The following is an 18,170-nucleotide window of genomic DNA, read 5'->3' as shown; positions in this document are numbered from 1 at the left end:
GCTTATGTATTTATTTTAAATTTCTTTTTATGGTAAATTTTGCTTTCCAGAATTAATTTGAAGCAAATTCCATGTATACAATTCTAGAAATAATTCAGTAAAAAATAAAATAACCCTAAGGCTAATATCATATCTATAGAAATTAACATATGAATTTATTCCTAAGTGAGAAATACACTGAAAATACCTGCCAAAATAAGCAGTTCAGCAGTAGCTGTATTACTTATCCCGTCAGATTCTAAAAGAAGTTTTACTGAATGTTTCAAAGGTCATTAGCATAAAAATGTTTGAAATCTGTCGCACAGCAATTATTGCTAAATCTATCCTTCCAGCTTGGATAGAAATAATGACTATAGTAAAAAAAAAAGTTAATATTGCTATTTCCTTGTGTGTCAACACATATTTTAATACTGTAATCCATGTTCCTAAAGCCAAATCTGCTCCCACAGTACCAGAAAGAAAAGTTTGAATGCTGTGCATTTATTTTAAGACAGCATCAAAATATCAACTGCCCGCTGAATACACAGGTAAGTTATTTCTTCTTTCCTTTAAACATTACTACCAACTCAGTATAGTAGAATTCAGCATGTAGAATCCTTAATTTTGGAAATTAAGAAAAAAGTAATTTATTTTCATTTGTGGGCTAACAATTATTTTGAGGCAACAAAAATTTTTAATTAGAAAATTGTTAGACCTCAGAAAATTCAGGGAAATGAAAGACCTTGAAGACTGTGACTACAAGAAAAAGGGAAATTAAATAGGGACTTTTCATTGTTAACGATCAGTAACTGCTTCCCCATGTCTCATGCATCAACTAAATGTAAACAAGAAAATCTTTCTAATGAAAACAGAAATAAAAGCTGTAAAAGTTAAGAATTCTAAGATAGTAAATTATTATTCTCATAGTCTGAGAGATTTTATGTTGAATGCTCTTAATCCCACACATCACTAAGGATGAAGCAATAGAAGTGTTAATTTCAAAGTTATCTTTTGTAAAGGATGGCACTAAGATAAGAATGTCAACAGTGAGATTATAAACTGTAATAAGCTAGGTATTTATTTCTTTAAAGTCAGATTTAGCATCATTTGGGTTTTTTAAACTTTAAAATATACTTAACACAAAATATTTCTTCTATTTCTTTTCTACTGCCTAAATAATAGCGTTAGCCCAAACCAATTCTAAAATAAAATTGCTTTAAAAAAAAAAAAACCTGGAAATATCTAACAGATAGAATGTAAAAATCTAAGTGGACATTAATAAAAAACAAAACATATAAAACAACTATAGTTTAATTCAATAGTAACAAAACCATAAAAGAATCAAATAACATTGGGAATCTAAACCTTCTTTAAGAAGGGACATAGTTGTATTTCAGTTATTTTCTACTTAACACTAACATATATTTAATATAAGAAAGGGTACTTCAATTACAGCTATATGTTCACTTTGTCTTTAAATAGAGATTAAGGGGAAAGTTTAAATATTTTTGTAGTGGGAAAACACAACATTGGTTTCATTATTAAATATTCATCCCCACTAAAAAAAAGACACAATGAACCAGTAAAAGCACTTCTTAGTTATACTAGATAAGTGCCTGACCTAAGGGTTCAGAATTACATTTCATTAGTACTTGAAACTTTTTTTAAAACCAAGAATTAAGAATTTGATTCGTTAAATCTCTTTATCTCAGTAATAGTTTGAACGCATTTTTTTTGTTTTTACAATAAACAAATCAACTGCCACATATTCTGGCCTTGTCAAAGTCACAACTGATCAGAAATCTATTATTATTCTTCATAAACAGTTAAAATTATGGTTATGACTTTTCTCTCAACAGTTTGCAAACACTATTTTACAGGTAATTCATATAGAACCAGAGCATTATCACTTACGTCATCACTCTGCTGGGCTTCCTGCATTACAAATTCTCGGACCATGGAAGGACTAAACTCTACTAGATAAGAAAATATATCTGTAGCAGCTGATCTGACTTGCAAATCATCCATGCCCTGATAAAAGGAAAATCAGGTTACTTAGAGACTGTGAACAAAAGTTATGCCTGCGTTCCCCCTTTTTCTCCCAAATCTATGCCAAACAAATTTTTGGATTTAGACATGGTACTGGAATCAAAACATATAATCTCTCCCATCCTTTTCTTTTACAAATATTAAAAACTTTAGGCAGCTCAATGATTAGTTTCTGCCAGTTTTTGTCTTTACCACCACAAAAATAAATATTCAGAGAATTTAAATATAAGAATCAGCACAGGATTATAAAGCACTGCTTTACAAATGCTGCAAAAAAATTTGGGGGGTGGGAGGGAGGATTCTTGATTTAAATATATGCAAAAATATGAATGAGGTCTCCTAGTTAAGGCTTTAAAACTTTCCAGAAGCTGTCTTTGGTCCTGTTTGCCAGTTAGGCCTTAGTAACTGATTCTCCCTTTTATGACTCTCCTAATAGAGGATGATTTTGAAAACAATCTGGGTATTTTCACTCTTTTCCGTAACTTAGTTTTCTAAGGTAGTGATTTTGAATGCTTTTTCCCTATCAGTACATGAAGGATACATGATTCAAAGATAAAAATCTCCAGGTGATTCTGAAAACATTCCCTAACTTAGCAGTTCTCAAAGTGTGGCCCAGGGAACCCTGGAGAGGGGTCTCACACACTGAAAAGTGGGGTTATAACACCCTTTTCAAAATTGCATGAGATTAAAACTATTTTCATAATATTATTTATTATGAAAATAAATATTACGGCATTACTGGCCTTTTCCACTCCCAGTCTATCACAAGTATAGTGGGGTTTTCCAGAGGCTACAAGATGTAATATCGTTAACAGATTAAATGCAGACGCTGCTATGAGAACCTAGCTATCTTTTATTACGCCAGGCATCAAAGGGATTGGCAAAAAATGTGAAACAATGCCACTTGTCTCACTAAAATTTTTTTGTTTTGGAAAAGTTATTTTTTCATGAAAGTTATATTAGTTATCTTAACATATAATGGGTTATTATCATTTTAAAATGAATTAATAAGTACTTAAAATTTTCTCAGTTTTAATTTTTCATACAATAAATGCCAGTGGATAAAGCTCATATAAACAAAAGTAGGAGAGAGAATCACTCCCTTAACCCCATATTGTAGCACGAGCCCCCTTGGTCCAGTCTGCCCTTCTCCCATTCACTGGTCTAAAAAGGAAAGGTATTTTATTAGTTTCTATGAAACATACTTAATTTTGTTATAGAAGAGATAACAGTCTCGTAAAACCATGTGGGATTTTTATTTACTTGAAGCCATATTATATGAATCATATGTTAATATTACAAATTTAAGTTAATAAAAATCTGAAGAGGTTTTATGACTCACTACCAAATGAATCATAATCTAAAATTACAAAATTCAATATGCATTACTATAAAAAATTATTTCCCATCCACAATATAAATCTATTACAAATTCACAATTTCAAAAACATGAAAAGAAGCTATATAATTACCATTACAATTTCAAGAGCAGGAAGAATCCCCAACTTTGCCAAAGTTTTGAAAAATGCATCCCTGTTTTGAGGTTGTAATGTCTGAGAAAATGCACAAAATTCCTTGAAAAAATTAACCTGTAATGTTAGAAAGAATAGTGAGAAGTTGACACACATTAAAAGTAACTCTGAGGCAAACTGTAATGTGATCTACCACAGTGTGGAATTAACCTTCTCAGGGACCTAGAGTTTTTAGGGTATCCTGGCTCCTCAAAAGCTAAAGAACATAGAAACCATGCTATAATAAATGGTGGCTGGGTTTTCAGGGAACACTCATAAAGCACAATTCAATTTTTAAGAATTGTAAGGAACATTAGAGATTTCCTAGAATAAAGGGCTAATTTTATAAATGAGAAAACTGAGAAATAACTATACCAAAGATGACGTGGCTGATTTTAAGTCAGCAATCTTTCATTACTTCTTTAGTATCTGATTATAAGGTTTGAAAAACTGGCAAACTGCTGGTACACAGCAATCACCATTCTCTTTCCCCAGAGCATGGTTTATATCTCAAAAAAGTGATTACCAACACATTCTAAAGAAGAAAAACACTTCCAAGAACCAATTCATCATTCGTTTATTCAAGAAGGATTCTCCCTACCTCTTGTTTAACAAAACAAAAAAAGCATCTCAATAATGTATCTACAACCATAAAAATGTGTGAGTTTGTACTTCTGTCCTAACATAAACCACGTCTTGATTTTGTAATTTATAAGGCACATATTCCCTCACTGGGAGGAATAAAACCACGTCAAAATATCTCTAAAAACTTCTATGATATACAAAACAGTAAGTTTTAGAAACTTTGCAAATAATCATTTCATAGTATAATTTAAACACAGGTGACCCCTGAACAATACAGGGGTTGGAGTGCCCACCCTCCACTAAGTCAAAAACCTGTGTGTAACTCTATAGTAGGCCCTCCATATCTGTGGTTCCGCATGCAACCTTGGACCATGTAGTTCTGTAGTATTTACTATTGAAAAAAATCTGTGTCTAAGTGGAACCTGCAGTTCAAACCCACATTGCTCAAGGGTCATCTGTTTATATCTTTCATACTAATTACAAAAATTTTTCTCTTAAATTAACAATTTCAATATTAAAAGCTGTGTATGCCAAAAGAGTAAGTGCTCTTTAAGGGTGTGAATTTCAGTAATAAATAACTTACCAATTCACGTCGTTTATCATCATCCGTGGCCTCATCTGTTAATTGTGCAAAAACTTCAGACAAAAACTTTTCATCTTCCTACAATGAGAAAAAATAATTACTATGAATTTAATAGAAGTATAAAGTTATACTCATTTATATGATTTCACAAACTATAATAAAAATAGCTGAAAACCTAAGAGCAATTCCATTACAAAACCTAAAATTCCAGGTATATTCATATTATAATTTTCAAAACTTGACTACACCATTCAATATTAGTTAGACATATTAATACCTTGTTTAATCAGAAACCTCAACTATAAAGAACTCTTTGAAAAACAAAAAATAGATGTTCAAGAGGTCATGCATGAAAACTCTATTTACCTTAACCGAGAGCCTCTCTAGCTCCCTTTCAGGGTCTATTTATTTACGCTTAATTTAAACGTAATTCAAACAAGTCTGAAGATCTCATTAGTCCACAGTGGATTAGAAAAATGAGAGTTACAAACACAGCAATAAAGAACACTGAATTCTGGCAGTGATAAGATTATAAAGGTTAACTGTGATTATCTTTTGGTGATGGATTATGAGTGATTTTCTTTTTTGCTCATCTGTATTTTCCAATTTTCTATAATAAATATGGACAATTAAATTACAAAGGAAAAACTGACATGAATATTGAAATTTACTTTAGAGATTTCCATCAAAGTGTGCTGAAAGAAAGTTATGCTTTTAAGTTTCAATAATCTTCAAAATTCACTTTTATGAAATATAATTTGAATACTTTTAAGTAATTAAAATAGCATAACCTAAAAATATTTGTAATAGTGATAACTGCATGGTTGATAATAAAATCAAAGCATGACATATAAAGGATATAGCTAATATACCTGCCCTTTCTCTTACTGTGAATCATCCATGAAGTGGTATCAATCCCTTAAAGCCTTTCTGAAATAAGGTAGAGCACATATGAAAAAACGAATGAAAAGCACTAGTTATGGTCATGGAAAATATAACATGCTCTCCCGCTAAACATCCTTTGGAGCTATTCAAAGACACATCACTAACAGATAACACCTTTTTTGACTCAGAATAGTGTTCGTTTTGTTATTTAGTTGACTCCTTTTGGATCTTATGTATGGAGGCCTGAATCATCTATCTACCTTCTGAGAGAGTTCAACTACATAAATAATCTTTTACTTATCCCTCAAATCACTTTTTCATCTCAGTATTTTAGGTTTTGTTGAATAAGCACATATTTACCTCAACTTATACCTTTTATAAATTTTTATCTTCCTGCACCTCTCCCAGATTAAATCTTCCTTTCCTGTCTAAAGATTTTTAACTTTTTCAGAATCTTTTCATAGGAAAATAGTTCCAGTTCTTTGATAAATGCAATTTCCCATTTAAATTCTTCTTATATGACTCATTATTTGTTTGCTGATGGCTAGAACTGCATAAAGTATTACAGAAGCAATTTCAAGTATTACAGTCTGCTAGGAGAATGCTTTCCGATTCCTAGTATATTTCTTTTCTGATCTCTAACATTATTTTTGATATTATTCTACACAAGCACTCTGTTCCAATGTATTAAGGGAGCGATGTTAGGTAGCTTAAAGCCTATCATAGATATAGCTGGAAAATTTCCCCTAAATCCCTGGTTCTTCAAGTAATTAAAGTAGTTTCTTTAGATCACTTTAGTTTTTCTTTTCTATTTCATTTTAAGAGCTTTTAATAAATCATAATTATTTTAAGTCATATTGTGCATGTTTACTATTTTGGATAACAAAACCTTAAAGGGAAAAGATGAGCTCCTCCTAAAAAGTCTGAAATCGAACTTTTTTCTTTGTGATGATGTAAAAATGGGCACACACACAAAACCAAAATCCCAAACCTAGGACCCATGCAACATTAAAAATTCTAAAAGGATCACGTAGACACAGAAATTTAGAATTAGATGAGGCTTTAACAGAGTACCTAGAGATTGCCTAGTCTAATTTTAAAAGTCCATCCCAAAGAATGGATTTATCAGAAGCTAGCTAGTGATAAAGATGGATTTAGAATCCTGGTCTCCTGCATAATGAAGTTCTGTCACTCCCACAACAGAAAATATACAGGATAGATTCCTAAGTAGGAATCAAACCAAAGCAAAATATACACACAAACTAGAATGGGCCAAGTCCAGTATGACAAAATTTAATACGTTAAATCCTACACTTGAGTCCAAAAACCTCTAAAACAAAACCATATTATTGCAAAGTTGTTTTCTTAATGGTGTTGGAAGATTTTACATATTAAATTAATGGGATGAAAGGTTAGAAAGTTCAGTGCTGAAATCTTGCAAAATATGTCAAAAAAGAACTAAACCACTGATCCCACTGGGTTTGTTTTTCACCCAACTCTTATCTATGGAATAGTGAAAATTTATGTAACATGCTAAAATGTCAACATTTGAGATACCTGTCCTTAATCATTTCTAGTGCAGGGAGAAGTTAAAACTTCTTGTTCTGAAAAGGATCTTAACTCTATAGCTGTCTATGTGGAAATAACCTCAATTTACTGGCTTTTTGGAATTTAATTTATAAAACATTTTAAAGTATATTTCTCAATTCTGGACACAAGGGATTTTGACCTGTAATTAGGTAGAAAATTCAGGTTAACTAAAATCTTATGTCCCTATCATGGTTACGATAATCTCAACATGTATTAGAGTATATACTAGGAGCCAGTGACCACCCTAAGTGCTTTCATATAATTTCTCAGTTAATTAACCTAATTTAGGTTAGGAGTTATCTATGTAGTTTTATACTACCTCATTTTGGTCGAGTTAGATAAAATTCTTACATTTTTACTTGCCCTATGTAACTAATGCAACAACAGGCTAATACTTATTTAAGAAGCTACAGATATGCATACTAGTTAGCCAGATGGGTATCTGGAAACATCTAATGCCTGCAGAGAAATCTCAGAGATGGGCTTTAGGAAATGAGCCTTTAGAAGCCAATGGCCATAATCTTGCTTTCTCCTCACACACTGTTGAAAACAGAATTCAGCATCACGGCTGACACGTAAGAGATAACGAAGTGGTAAACCTTAAGTAAACAACAGGTAGCTCACGATATCTGGCTATTTCATAAAATGCCTTTCATGGACCAGAAATGAGTAAAACTTGGTTTATATAAGTATAACTTTCACAAATAGACCTATGACAGAATGTATAAAATGACATAGAAAGTTATAAATATTTACAGATTAGTTTGCATAATTTATTTTCAAAACATAAAAAGCATTATGATTTACTATTATGGATTTGGCAACTCTTCTGAAGTCAAAAGCAGTCATTTGAAAGCTACACTTGAGCTTCTGTTACTGGGTCCTTTATATCAACTACATTGACTATGGGCTTATTTCCAGTCTCCTGAGACTATAACTTTTTCTGTCAGCAAGTGAAATGGCACCCTGAATTGTACAGTATGGTTTTAAAAAGTGGGTCCCATGTATTATAAATGGAACCTAATGTGTAAGTCCAACTTGCCTCACACTTATTACTGTGGAATAATGAAAAACTGCCTGGTGAAAGAATTATCTGGGAAGTAAATCCTATACAAAAGTAAAGTTATAATGGTGAATAATGGCTGGAAGTATCATGAAATGGAATCTCATAGGTAAGTACTGAGACAGACATTCTTAACTTTTTGGTCTCAGGACCCCTTCAAACACTTAAAAACTACTGAGGACCCCAAAGAGCTTTTATTATGTGGGTTATGTTTATCAGTATTTTCCATAATTAAAACTGAGATGCTTAAAAACATTAATTTTCATTAAAAAATAAGCTATTATGTTTGTATAAATATTTTTTTATGAGGAACAACTGTATCATCCAAAATCATAAACATTTAGAAAGAAGAGTGGCCTTGTTTTACATTTTTGCAAATCTCTTTAATGTTTGGCTTAACAGAAGACAGCTAGATTCTCACATCTCCTTCAGCATTCAATCCGTTGTGATATGTTGTTTTTCTTGTTTTTTTGCGGTATGTGGGCCTCTCATAGTTGTGGCCTCTCCCATTGTGGAGCACAGGCTCCGGACACGCAGGCTCAGCGGCCATGGCTCATGGGCCCAGCCGCTCTGCGGCATGTGGGATCCTCCTGGACCGGGGCACGAACCCGTGTCCCCTGCATCGGCAGGCGGACTCTCAACCACTGCGCCACCAGGGAAGCCCGATATGTTGTTTTGGTTGAAGTACATGAAGAAAATACAGCCTCACGGTGACAGAAAGTTGGAAAAGGAAAAACTTCACAGACTTCTCTGAAACGGCTTCAGGTACTCCCAGGGGTCCACAGACATTACTTGAGAACCACTAACTACACTAAGTACTATAGTAGCAGCTCAATAAACTTAGTGACTGATGTGTAAATAACAAAGGCAGTTATGCAGGAAACTGTTAGTATACTATCACAAGTAAAGCAAAATCTTCAAAATTATGCTTACCAAACTGTTAGGGTATAAAGGATTAACATGATATAAACATGGTATAAGACTCCTACTTTACAACTCAAGGAGAGAGAATAAAATCAACTTCCATAGCAAATAATCTATCATTTACTGAAAATTAATGAATGTTTCTCAATTCTGGCTGCACATCTGAATTATTTCGGAAGCTTTAAGCACACACACTCACGCATATCCCCAATAATAACTAGGTCTCACAAAATGGAATAAAAAATATTAAAAAAAACAGCTGCCTGTTTCGGATGATGAAAAAGTTCTGGAAATGGATAGTGGTGATGGCTGCATAACACTGTGAATGTACTTAATGCTATGAATTGTACACTTAAAAATTGTTAAAATTTTGAATTTTAGGTCATGTATGCTCTACCACAAGTTTTTAAAAACAAAAGTTAAAAAAAAAACCCAGCTGCATGATAGGACATTTAGAAATATAAAAGGTCACATTGAGAAATGATTCTTCTTCAGAAAACTATGAGATAAAGCCCTGTTTTCTATGCTTGATAGTACAATTAAAGTAAACAAAAGAAATCTTTCAAAACGAAGGAATGAACACCAGCTTACCTATTAAGGGGACTAAATATCTGAAAACAAAATTATGAAGAACACCTCAGTTTACTTACCTGCAACATGCTGACTATTTCAACTTTGTTGAAGAAAATAAAAGATGTAAGAGTAGAAAGAAAATTCTCTTCAAAAACTGATGGTGTAGGCAAAATTATGTCCTGAATGTACTGTACCCTGTAAGTCTGATGTATTTTTTGCCTTAGTTCAGAGTCTGTTATTGGTATAACTTCCTTAAACTTTGCAGTTTTGGTCAAGAATTCTCTGTGCCTTTTTGGCTGAGCCAAAGCAGGGTCATATTCAAGGCATCCCACGACATCCATGATACACTCATCAGAAAACATTACCTCAAACAGAGTTGCCTTATTTAGGAATAAGATTCCTCTAATAATTTCATACAAATGGTGTAAGCCTTCAGTGTTTTCTAGGTTCTCACAAGCTTGGAACAGCTGCAGTAGTTTTTTAATATAGCCTTCATTTTCCAAGGCCAGAGCCAGCTTTTCCCTACGGATAGGTGAGGAGAGAACTGAGGTAACTAAGTCAGCAATCTCTTCAAGTTTATTGAGTTCACATGTGGGCAGGTCAATCAGATGACTGGTTTCAGGCATTTCTTCAAATCGTTCTTCTTCTGATTCATCAATGAGGTCCTGTGTGACTTCCACTGATGGATCCTTACCTTGAACCTAAAAATATCCAAGTACAGCTGGTTACCTTAAAATACAAAAGAATTCAGAATTTTGGGAATCAAATCACTGATCATTCAATTTTTTAAAAAAAATAAATTTCTTTTTCTTGGGCCACGACTCACAGCATGTGGGATCCTAGTTCCCGACCAGGGATTGAACCCCTGCCCCCACTAGACTGCTGGAAGTCCCCTGACTAGTGAATTTAAGTAAAAATCAATACTTTCAAGGAATCAATACTAATAGTCATTGTTAATTAAAAGTGAAGTCTAGAGGGGGAAAATACAACTAGTTTAGAGTCAGTTATTTGAGTCTTAAGTTACTGACTGCAGATGGTTTCACCTCTAAATTTCCCAACTTACAACTTGAGATTAACTCTGATCCCTAATAACCTGAATATTTCAGCTAACGTTATGTTGTTTGATATTAAATTATGTAATAACCACTTGCAGTTGTTTATTAAATTCACTCTACCTAGTGGAGTGTATTTTGCAGAAAGTAACTCTCTTCCGTTGGTCCCCCAAAATTACTATGTATGACAAAGCACCATCACACTGGCTAACAAGGACACTACTGAGTTCAAACCAAATTAAAACCCAACTCCCTGTATATTCAAGAGTAAGAAAATATGATTTCCTCAAAATACTTTCGAAATTCACTTTTGGAAAAGTATTTGCTTTTGCTCTGAGCCTGAAGCTGATAAATAGACTAATAAATAAAGTCTATTCTTTTAAAAACTGGCATTCATTTAACATCTGTGATAAAGCCTTCAAGTATTATCTAGATAAAAATCACAACATAATGAATAAAGAACTGCTTTATGATTCAGGCTGACTACTTTATGATTCAAGAAAAGCATGGCTAACAAATTTTCTATAATGAATTACTCTAACAAAAAATGTTTAGAACTTTACTTTTCATAAATTTTTCTAATTCATAATCCAAGAGTGCAATCATCCTCTCTTCTCCACCTTAAAACATCTCGAATATCCTAAGCAGAAAAAGTTCCACAAATTTCCAAATCCACCAAAGCAACATATGAAAAAAGACCTAAGAACTCAGAGAAAAAAGTAGAGGGATATACTGATGCATACAAGATACTTTTTTTCCCTAGAGGAATGAGAGTATTTCTTTTACTTCTGAGTTCTCAACAGAGTAGCTGAGCTTAGGGAGGATGACACATAAATATAAGAGAAAATATAAGTAACAAGGTCATAAGAACAGTTCAGATAAAATGCCTTGGAAACTCAGAGGAGGGAAATTCCAGCTCTTGGGGTGTGGGTGAGCAGAGAACACAAGGAAGGAATCATAAAAGCAGTGGCATTTCATAAAAAGGAATGAAACTGGGTCATTTGTAGAGTCGTGGATGGATCTAGAGACTGTCATACAGAGTGAAGTAAGTCAGAAAGAGAAAAATAAATATCGTATATTAATGCATATATGTGGAATCTAGAAAAATGGTACAGATGAACCAGTTTGCAGGGCAGAAACAGAAACACAGATGTAGAGAACAAACGTATGGACCCCAAGGGGGGAAAGTGGCGGGGGCGGTGGTGGTGGTGGGATGAACTGGGAGATTGGGATTGACATGTATACAGTAATATGTATAGAATAGATAACTAATATGAACCTGCTGTATAAAAAAATAAATAAAATAAAATTCAAAAAAAGAAAAAAAAACAGTGGCATCTGAGATTTTAAGTGGACCTTCAGAGATAGGTAAGATTCTGAGGGGAGATAAAGGTACCCAAAGTGCAAAGGGAAGAGCACAGAGCCAGAGAAACGGAAATATGTGACATGCATATGGCAAACAGCAAAAATGGAAATGTAGACTCTAGCCAGATCATGAAAAGTCAAGCTAAAAGACCTGCATTACTGTTCAGGGAAGTGAATGTGTAGCACTGTCCTTTAGAAAATTAACCTGGCATCAGCTGCATGAGACAAATTTGAAAATATAGATAAATTAGGGTGTTATTCCAAAGGCTACATGAACAACTGAATTTGGATAGTGATGTTGGGACAGATATGGGATAGCTACAAAAGAGAGCAGGAAACACAATGACCCTATAGTTTTAAACCCATCATTGGGAAGATTATGGCTTCTTTAACAAAAGCTGGGAATGTGGGAGAGGAATGCTAGGAAGAGTTCAGTTTTATTAAGTTTGAGTTGTTTGAATATCCAGCTGGCAATTCAATCTGTGGGCCTACTACTCTGGAAAAAGAATAGGACAGAAGATAGAGATTTGGCATTAGGGTTAACAGTTAAAGCCAGAAGACTCTGACACTAATCAGAGAAAAGAGAAAACGTAGTGTGAGGGGAAGGAAGAAGAATCAGAGGTTACAAAGAACAAATAAGAGGAAAACAGGAGTTAACTTACACTTCAAATGAACATAGTTTGCATATGTTTAAGAATAAAAGCACAGCTCCAGAACCATGCATGTAACCACTAGGTTACAGCATGTTTATTTCTTTGTTATCTAGTATTACCCCTTACAAGCTTCCTGGATTCATCCTGAACGTAACCCTGACTGATCTAATCTGTCAACATCACATAAACCCAAGTGTCTACCTGGATGACAATAGTGCTGTCCACCAGATATTTCTGGTTCTCTCCCTCTTGTGGCACGTGAGTTCATTGCTTCCATGAAGTTACATGTAGCTGTGTGACTTGCTTTGGCCAATAAAAGTGCCATGTATAACTTCTGGGAAGAGCTTTCAAAAACCAGTGCTCTGATTTGCCACCTTTCTTTCCCACTTTGCAATAATCATGGAAGTATTAAAATGAATTCTCTATCAACTTGGGTCCCTGAGAGGCTCTGTTAAGCACAGCCCCTTCCTCTCCAACACTGGTCAAACAGCATTAAGGGGGCTTCCCTGGGTGCAGTGGTTAAGAATCCACCTGCCAATGCAGGGGACACGGGTTCGAGCCCTGGTTCAGGAAGATCCCACATGCCGCGGAGAAACTAAGCCCGTGCGCCACAACTACTGAGCCTGCGCTCTAGAGCCCACGAGTCACAATTACTGAGCCCACGCGCCACAATTACTGAAGCCTGTGCGCCTAAAGCCCATGCTCTGCAACGAGAAGCCACTGCAGTGAGAAGCCTGCGCACTGAAACCAAGAGTAGCCCCCGCTCACTGCAGCTAGAGAAAGCCCCCGTGCAGCAACGAAGACCCAACGCAGCCAAAAATAAATAATTTAAAAGAAAACAGCATTAAGGAATAAACCAAACTTTTGTTGTGATAAGGTTCATGGTAAGTCCACACTATCAGTAGGCTTCTCGATGAAAATTTCTCTTTTCCACACTCCTATCCTAGTCCCTTATAGCTACTGCTTTAATTTTTTTCCCTTTTCAAGGGTCAAACACTATTACTTTCCCCTTTAAATCTCATAAGAGAGAACTTTGTCCCTTTGGGAAAAAAAGAGGCCATCAGTACTCAACTTCCTCCAACATTCTTCTTTTCCATCTCACAACTTATCTTCATTCAATTCCTTTATCTGTTTAAAAGAAAATGTCTCTACCATTTTCTGAGGTTAGAACTTCCATATGTACTTCTGATTTTATGCTTTCTAAGAGCTCAATATGTATCAATTATCTTAGCTCTTTTTTAAAAAATTAATTAATTTGGTTGTGCTGGGTTTTAGTTGCCAGCAGGTAGGCTCCTTAGTTGTGGCTTGCTAGCTCCTTAGTTGTGGCATGTGGGTTCCTTAGTTGTGGCACGTGAACTCTTAGTTGCAGCATGCATGTGGGATCTAGTTCCCTAACCAGGGATCGAACCCAGGCCCCCTGCACTGGGAGTGCAGAGTCTTAACCACTGTGCCACCAGGGAAGTCCCTTAGCCCTTGTTTTTGTAATTTCTCTCCCCACAATGATTCTTTTGTTCTGTCATTCACCATTCCCCTTAAGATACTTATTGCTCTTTGAGCTGTCAATCTTTTTCAGAGAGGAGTTCTATTTTCTTATTATAAGGGGTTAAGAAATGACAAAGAAACAGGCTTTTTATTGAAATTGTTCTTTCAAAGGTCAGCAATGACCTCCCAGAATTAAAAAGTAAAACACAACGTATGGTTCTGTTGAATACAACACAGTAGCTGGGAGCAATAAACTAAATGTATACTCAGCAACATGGCTAGATCTTAAAAGTACAGTACTGAGTTGTGCAGTAAAAAATTAACCTTGCTAGACCAGCAGAGTGGCCAAACCTAACATTGCTTTCAAAGGCGGAAATGTTTGCGTAAAAATCAATGACAAATGGGGAGGAGAAATGGTAACAGAGGGCAAAGGAATAAATAAATAGGTAATGTAATGAAGGAAATCTAATATTAACACTGGTGCCTTACAAAAAGCTCAGAGTAAGAGACGATATTCTCTTAGCTCAATTGTAACAGATGCCTGGAAGGGTGAAGCCATATGTTTCCCAAGTCTACCACTGCTCCTGGGACTCAACAAGGTCGAATGGAAGTTTGTAAGTCTACTTGATAGAGCTGACACCACCCTGGGAGACACTGTCATACAATATGATGAACTGGACCAATTATTAATGACTGAGTGGGATTCTTATAATGTGCCAGTATCTACTGACTCTTACTTTTTTCAGGTTACATCTACTACCATACCGCAATATGGTATAACATTGCCACTGTTGATCCAACTACCTCATGTACATAAGCCTTATGATAATATTGATATTATCATCAAATGTATTAGGAAACTGAATTAAAGCCTCCTTAGCATGTAATGTTAATAGAAAATGGCATGAGGAATAAGTGGACTTACTAACTGTTAACCATCAGCTAATTTCTATACTAAAGAGTTCTCTACGAGTTTACCATAAGGTACAAACTGTGGTAGATCAAGGAGGGTAATGAGCAATCAAAATAGTGCAAAAATATAAAAAGTAAATCATGGCTTTATAGGATAGAATAGTTGTTGCTTTAAATCTACTCCTAGCCCAGACTGACTCCTCCAAATGTTAGGCATATTCATACTGATACTATTGCTCTGTCATATAAATGCTACACTAAGTGTAGATGCTTAGACAAATATGACCATTTTGCTGTAAGTCTTGGCCAAGGGCCAAAGGGTGGCCTTTGCAGTAAAGAACTAATCTTGCCCAAAGAAAGGTTTGGACCTTGCCTAACTCCTGAGAGTCAACCTCTAAGCACTCTGAATATCCTATCTGTTGGGAGTTTTTTTGTTTACCTTGGGCTATGCTGGACAGTCCACATACATGTGTGGATAACTGTATGGTTTATGGAGGAGATCTTGGGCCACACAATATCAGCTCAACCTCTGGGAGTGCTGGAAGCTAGAGTTAGCCACATGGGTATTCAGCCTGCTTATATGACTAACACCCCAATGAAAATGCTGGGCACAAAGGTTTGGGTAAGCTTCCCTGGTCAGTAATACTCTGTACATGTTGCCACCCATCGTTGCTGTGAGAAGTTAAGTGCTGTCTGCATGACTATTCTGAAAAGAGAAAATTGGATACTGATGCCTGGAACTCTCCTAGACTCTGCCCGATGTGCCTTTTCCCAATGGTAATTTTAACCTGAATCACATCATTGTAATAAACTGCACCATGAGTATAATAGCTTTGTGGAGTTCTCTAAGTCTTTCTAGTGAATTAGTGAACCTGTGAGTGGTCTTGGGGACCTCCTGAACTACATGAGTGAAAAGAGTAAAAAACAAATTTCAGCGAAAAGTTCTAAGACAAAAGTACAAAGTCATTAAGAATATATATATATATCCAAGAACATATATTAAACGGCATGTGCTGAGGTGTGGGGAGGGGAAAAGTGGGGCAAAGTATAACTGAATATGCTGATCACTGGAAAATATTAACCACAATATAAATTTATGTTCTAGCAGGCATGTAATTCAACACCCTAGATCTAAATAAGATGTTTGTCTTCTGTTTTATTCACTCATTCTTCAAATATATACCGAGTACATACACAACGTGTGCCAGTTGCCATGCTGGTATTGGAGGGAGAAAACAAAATAAAATATCACGTTTCAGTAATTTATCATAAAAAAAGATTAGTCTTTATATACTGCTATTAATATTCTGAACAGCCTTATAAATATTATGGAAAAGTAATCTTTCATTTTGAAATTATTGCCTTCATTATTTACATGGAATATTTTTCCCCCCATTTCATAGATGAATGAATTCATGGTTTAAGTTTATTGAATTAAGAACTGAACAGCAAGTATTTATGAACTGCATATGTATGTCTGCAATAGAGGTCCCTTTTTTTTAGATCTTACACCTCACTTTACCGAAGACTTTGCAAACATAAAATTCAATCTCAATCCTTGGAGAGCACATGAGATAACAAAGGGTAAAAATGAAGACCTTCTTGCCATCACCATCCACAGGTTTAAAAACAGGCAAAACAAAAAGGTGAAATATTAACAAAACAATTAGGATTATATTCTTATGTATATTGTACAAATTAAAGAAATAGCATATTTACTAATGTTTTCAACTGTTCATCAACTAGAATTCTAGTACGTATGTATACTAATAATGCTCCAACAATACATGATGCATACATAATCAGATAGGAGGTAGGAAAGAAACAAACCATCTACTCCCCGATAAGAAAAGTTTAGTGATCTAGAGCCATATGTCAAATAAACTTTCTATGGAATGGTAAGATTCTTACTACACTTTCGTAGGCCACTTTATTACGCTGTTTGGCACTGTTATTGGGAGGACCAAGGAAAAAGAATGCTTGTGGTCAGATCCATAAAGCTAACTCAAGAACCGTCAGTGAGGGCTTCCCTGGTGGCACAGTGGTTGGGAGTCTGCTTGCCAATGCAGGGGACACGGGTTCGAGCCCTGGTCCGGGAAGATCCCACATGCCGTGGAGCAACTAAGCCCACGTGCCACAACTACTGAGCCTGCGCTCTAGAGCCCACGAGCCACAACTATGGAAGCCCACGTGCCTACAGCCTGTGCTCTGCAACAAGAGAAGACACCACAATGAGAAGCCCGCTCACCGCAACTAAAGAAAGCCCACACGCAGCAACAAAGACCCAACGCAGCCAAAAATGAATAAATAAATAATAAAAAAAAAAGAACCTTCAGTGATAAGAATCCTTAGAGGTAAAGCTGATATAAGTGAAATGACGACAGTCAAAAAACACTATAGGGACTTCCCTGGTGGCACAGTGGTTAAGAATCTGTCTGCCAATGCAGGGGACATGGGTTCGATCCCTGGTCCAGGAAGATCCCACATGCCACGGAGCAGTTAAGCCCATGTGCCACAACTACTCAGCCTGCGCTCTAGAGCCTGCGCTCCACAGCAACAGAAGCCACTGCAATGAGAAGCCCGTGCACTGCAACGAAGAGTAGCCCCCGCTCACCGCAACTAGAGAAAGTCGGTGCTCAACAACAAAGACCCAATGCAGCCAAAAATAAATAAATTTATATTAAAAAAACCTGTAATAGAAGATTAGCCTAGGCAACCACTGAAACGCAGTGATCTCCATTTACAGAAAATAGTAATTAAAAATGAATTTTATGATTTACCAACTGTCATGGCCCAGATTTGCCCAAGGAGACATAACTACTAAATGTAATGTGGTACCCTGAACGGGATTCTGGAACACTGACATTTAAGCTGAGGAAATCTGAATAAATGTAGAATTTAGTTAATAATAATGTATAAATAATAATAATACATAATAATGTATGAATATTAGTTCATTAATTG

At 35.4% G+C, this 18,170-nt stretch overlaps 1 protein-coding gene across 4 annotated transcripts in view; it reads right to left on the bottom strand.

Moving 5' to 3' along the window:
- The window catches only part of PPP4R3B (protein phosphatase 4 regulatory subunit 3B), a 63,584-nt gene that overhangs the window by 32,455 nt on the left and 12,959 nt on the right, over positions 1-18,170 (bottom strand). For all 4 annotated transcript variants that reach the window (XM_033414202.2, XM_033414201.2, XM_004284384.4 and 1 more), the window contains exons 4-7: positions 9,820-10,443; positions 4,708-4,785; positions 3,501-3,617; positions 1,894-2,010 (exon numbers count right to left, since the gene is read on the bottom strand). In XM_033414202.2, coding sequence (XP_033270093.1) covers positions 1,894-2,010; positions 3,501-3,617; positions 4,708-4,785; positions 9,820-10,443 — 936 coding nt within the window. The remainder of the gene's footprint in view (positions 1-1,893; positions 2,011-3,500; positions 3,618-4,707; positions 4,786-9,819; positions 10,444-18,170) is intronic.

This window comes from Orcinus orca, chromosome 13 (genome assembly GCF_937001465.1).
Source record: "Orcinus orca chromosome 13, mOrcOrc1.1, whole genome shotgun sequence".
Classification (NCBI taxonomy): Eukaryota; Metazoa; Chordata; class Mammalia; order Artiodactyla; family Delphinidae; genus Orcinus; species Orcinus orca.
The sequence above is the reverse complement of the archived record's forward strand: the minus strand, read 5'-3'. Positions and strand labels throughout refer to the sequence as shown.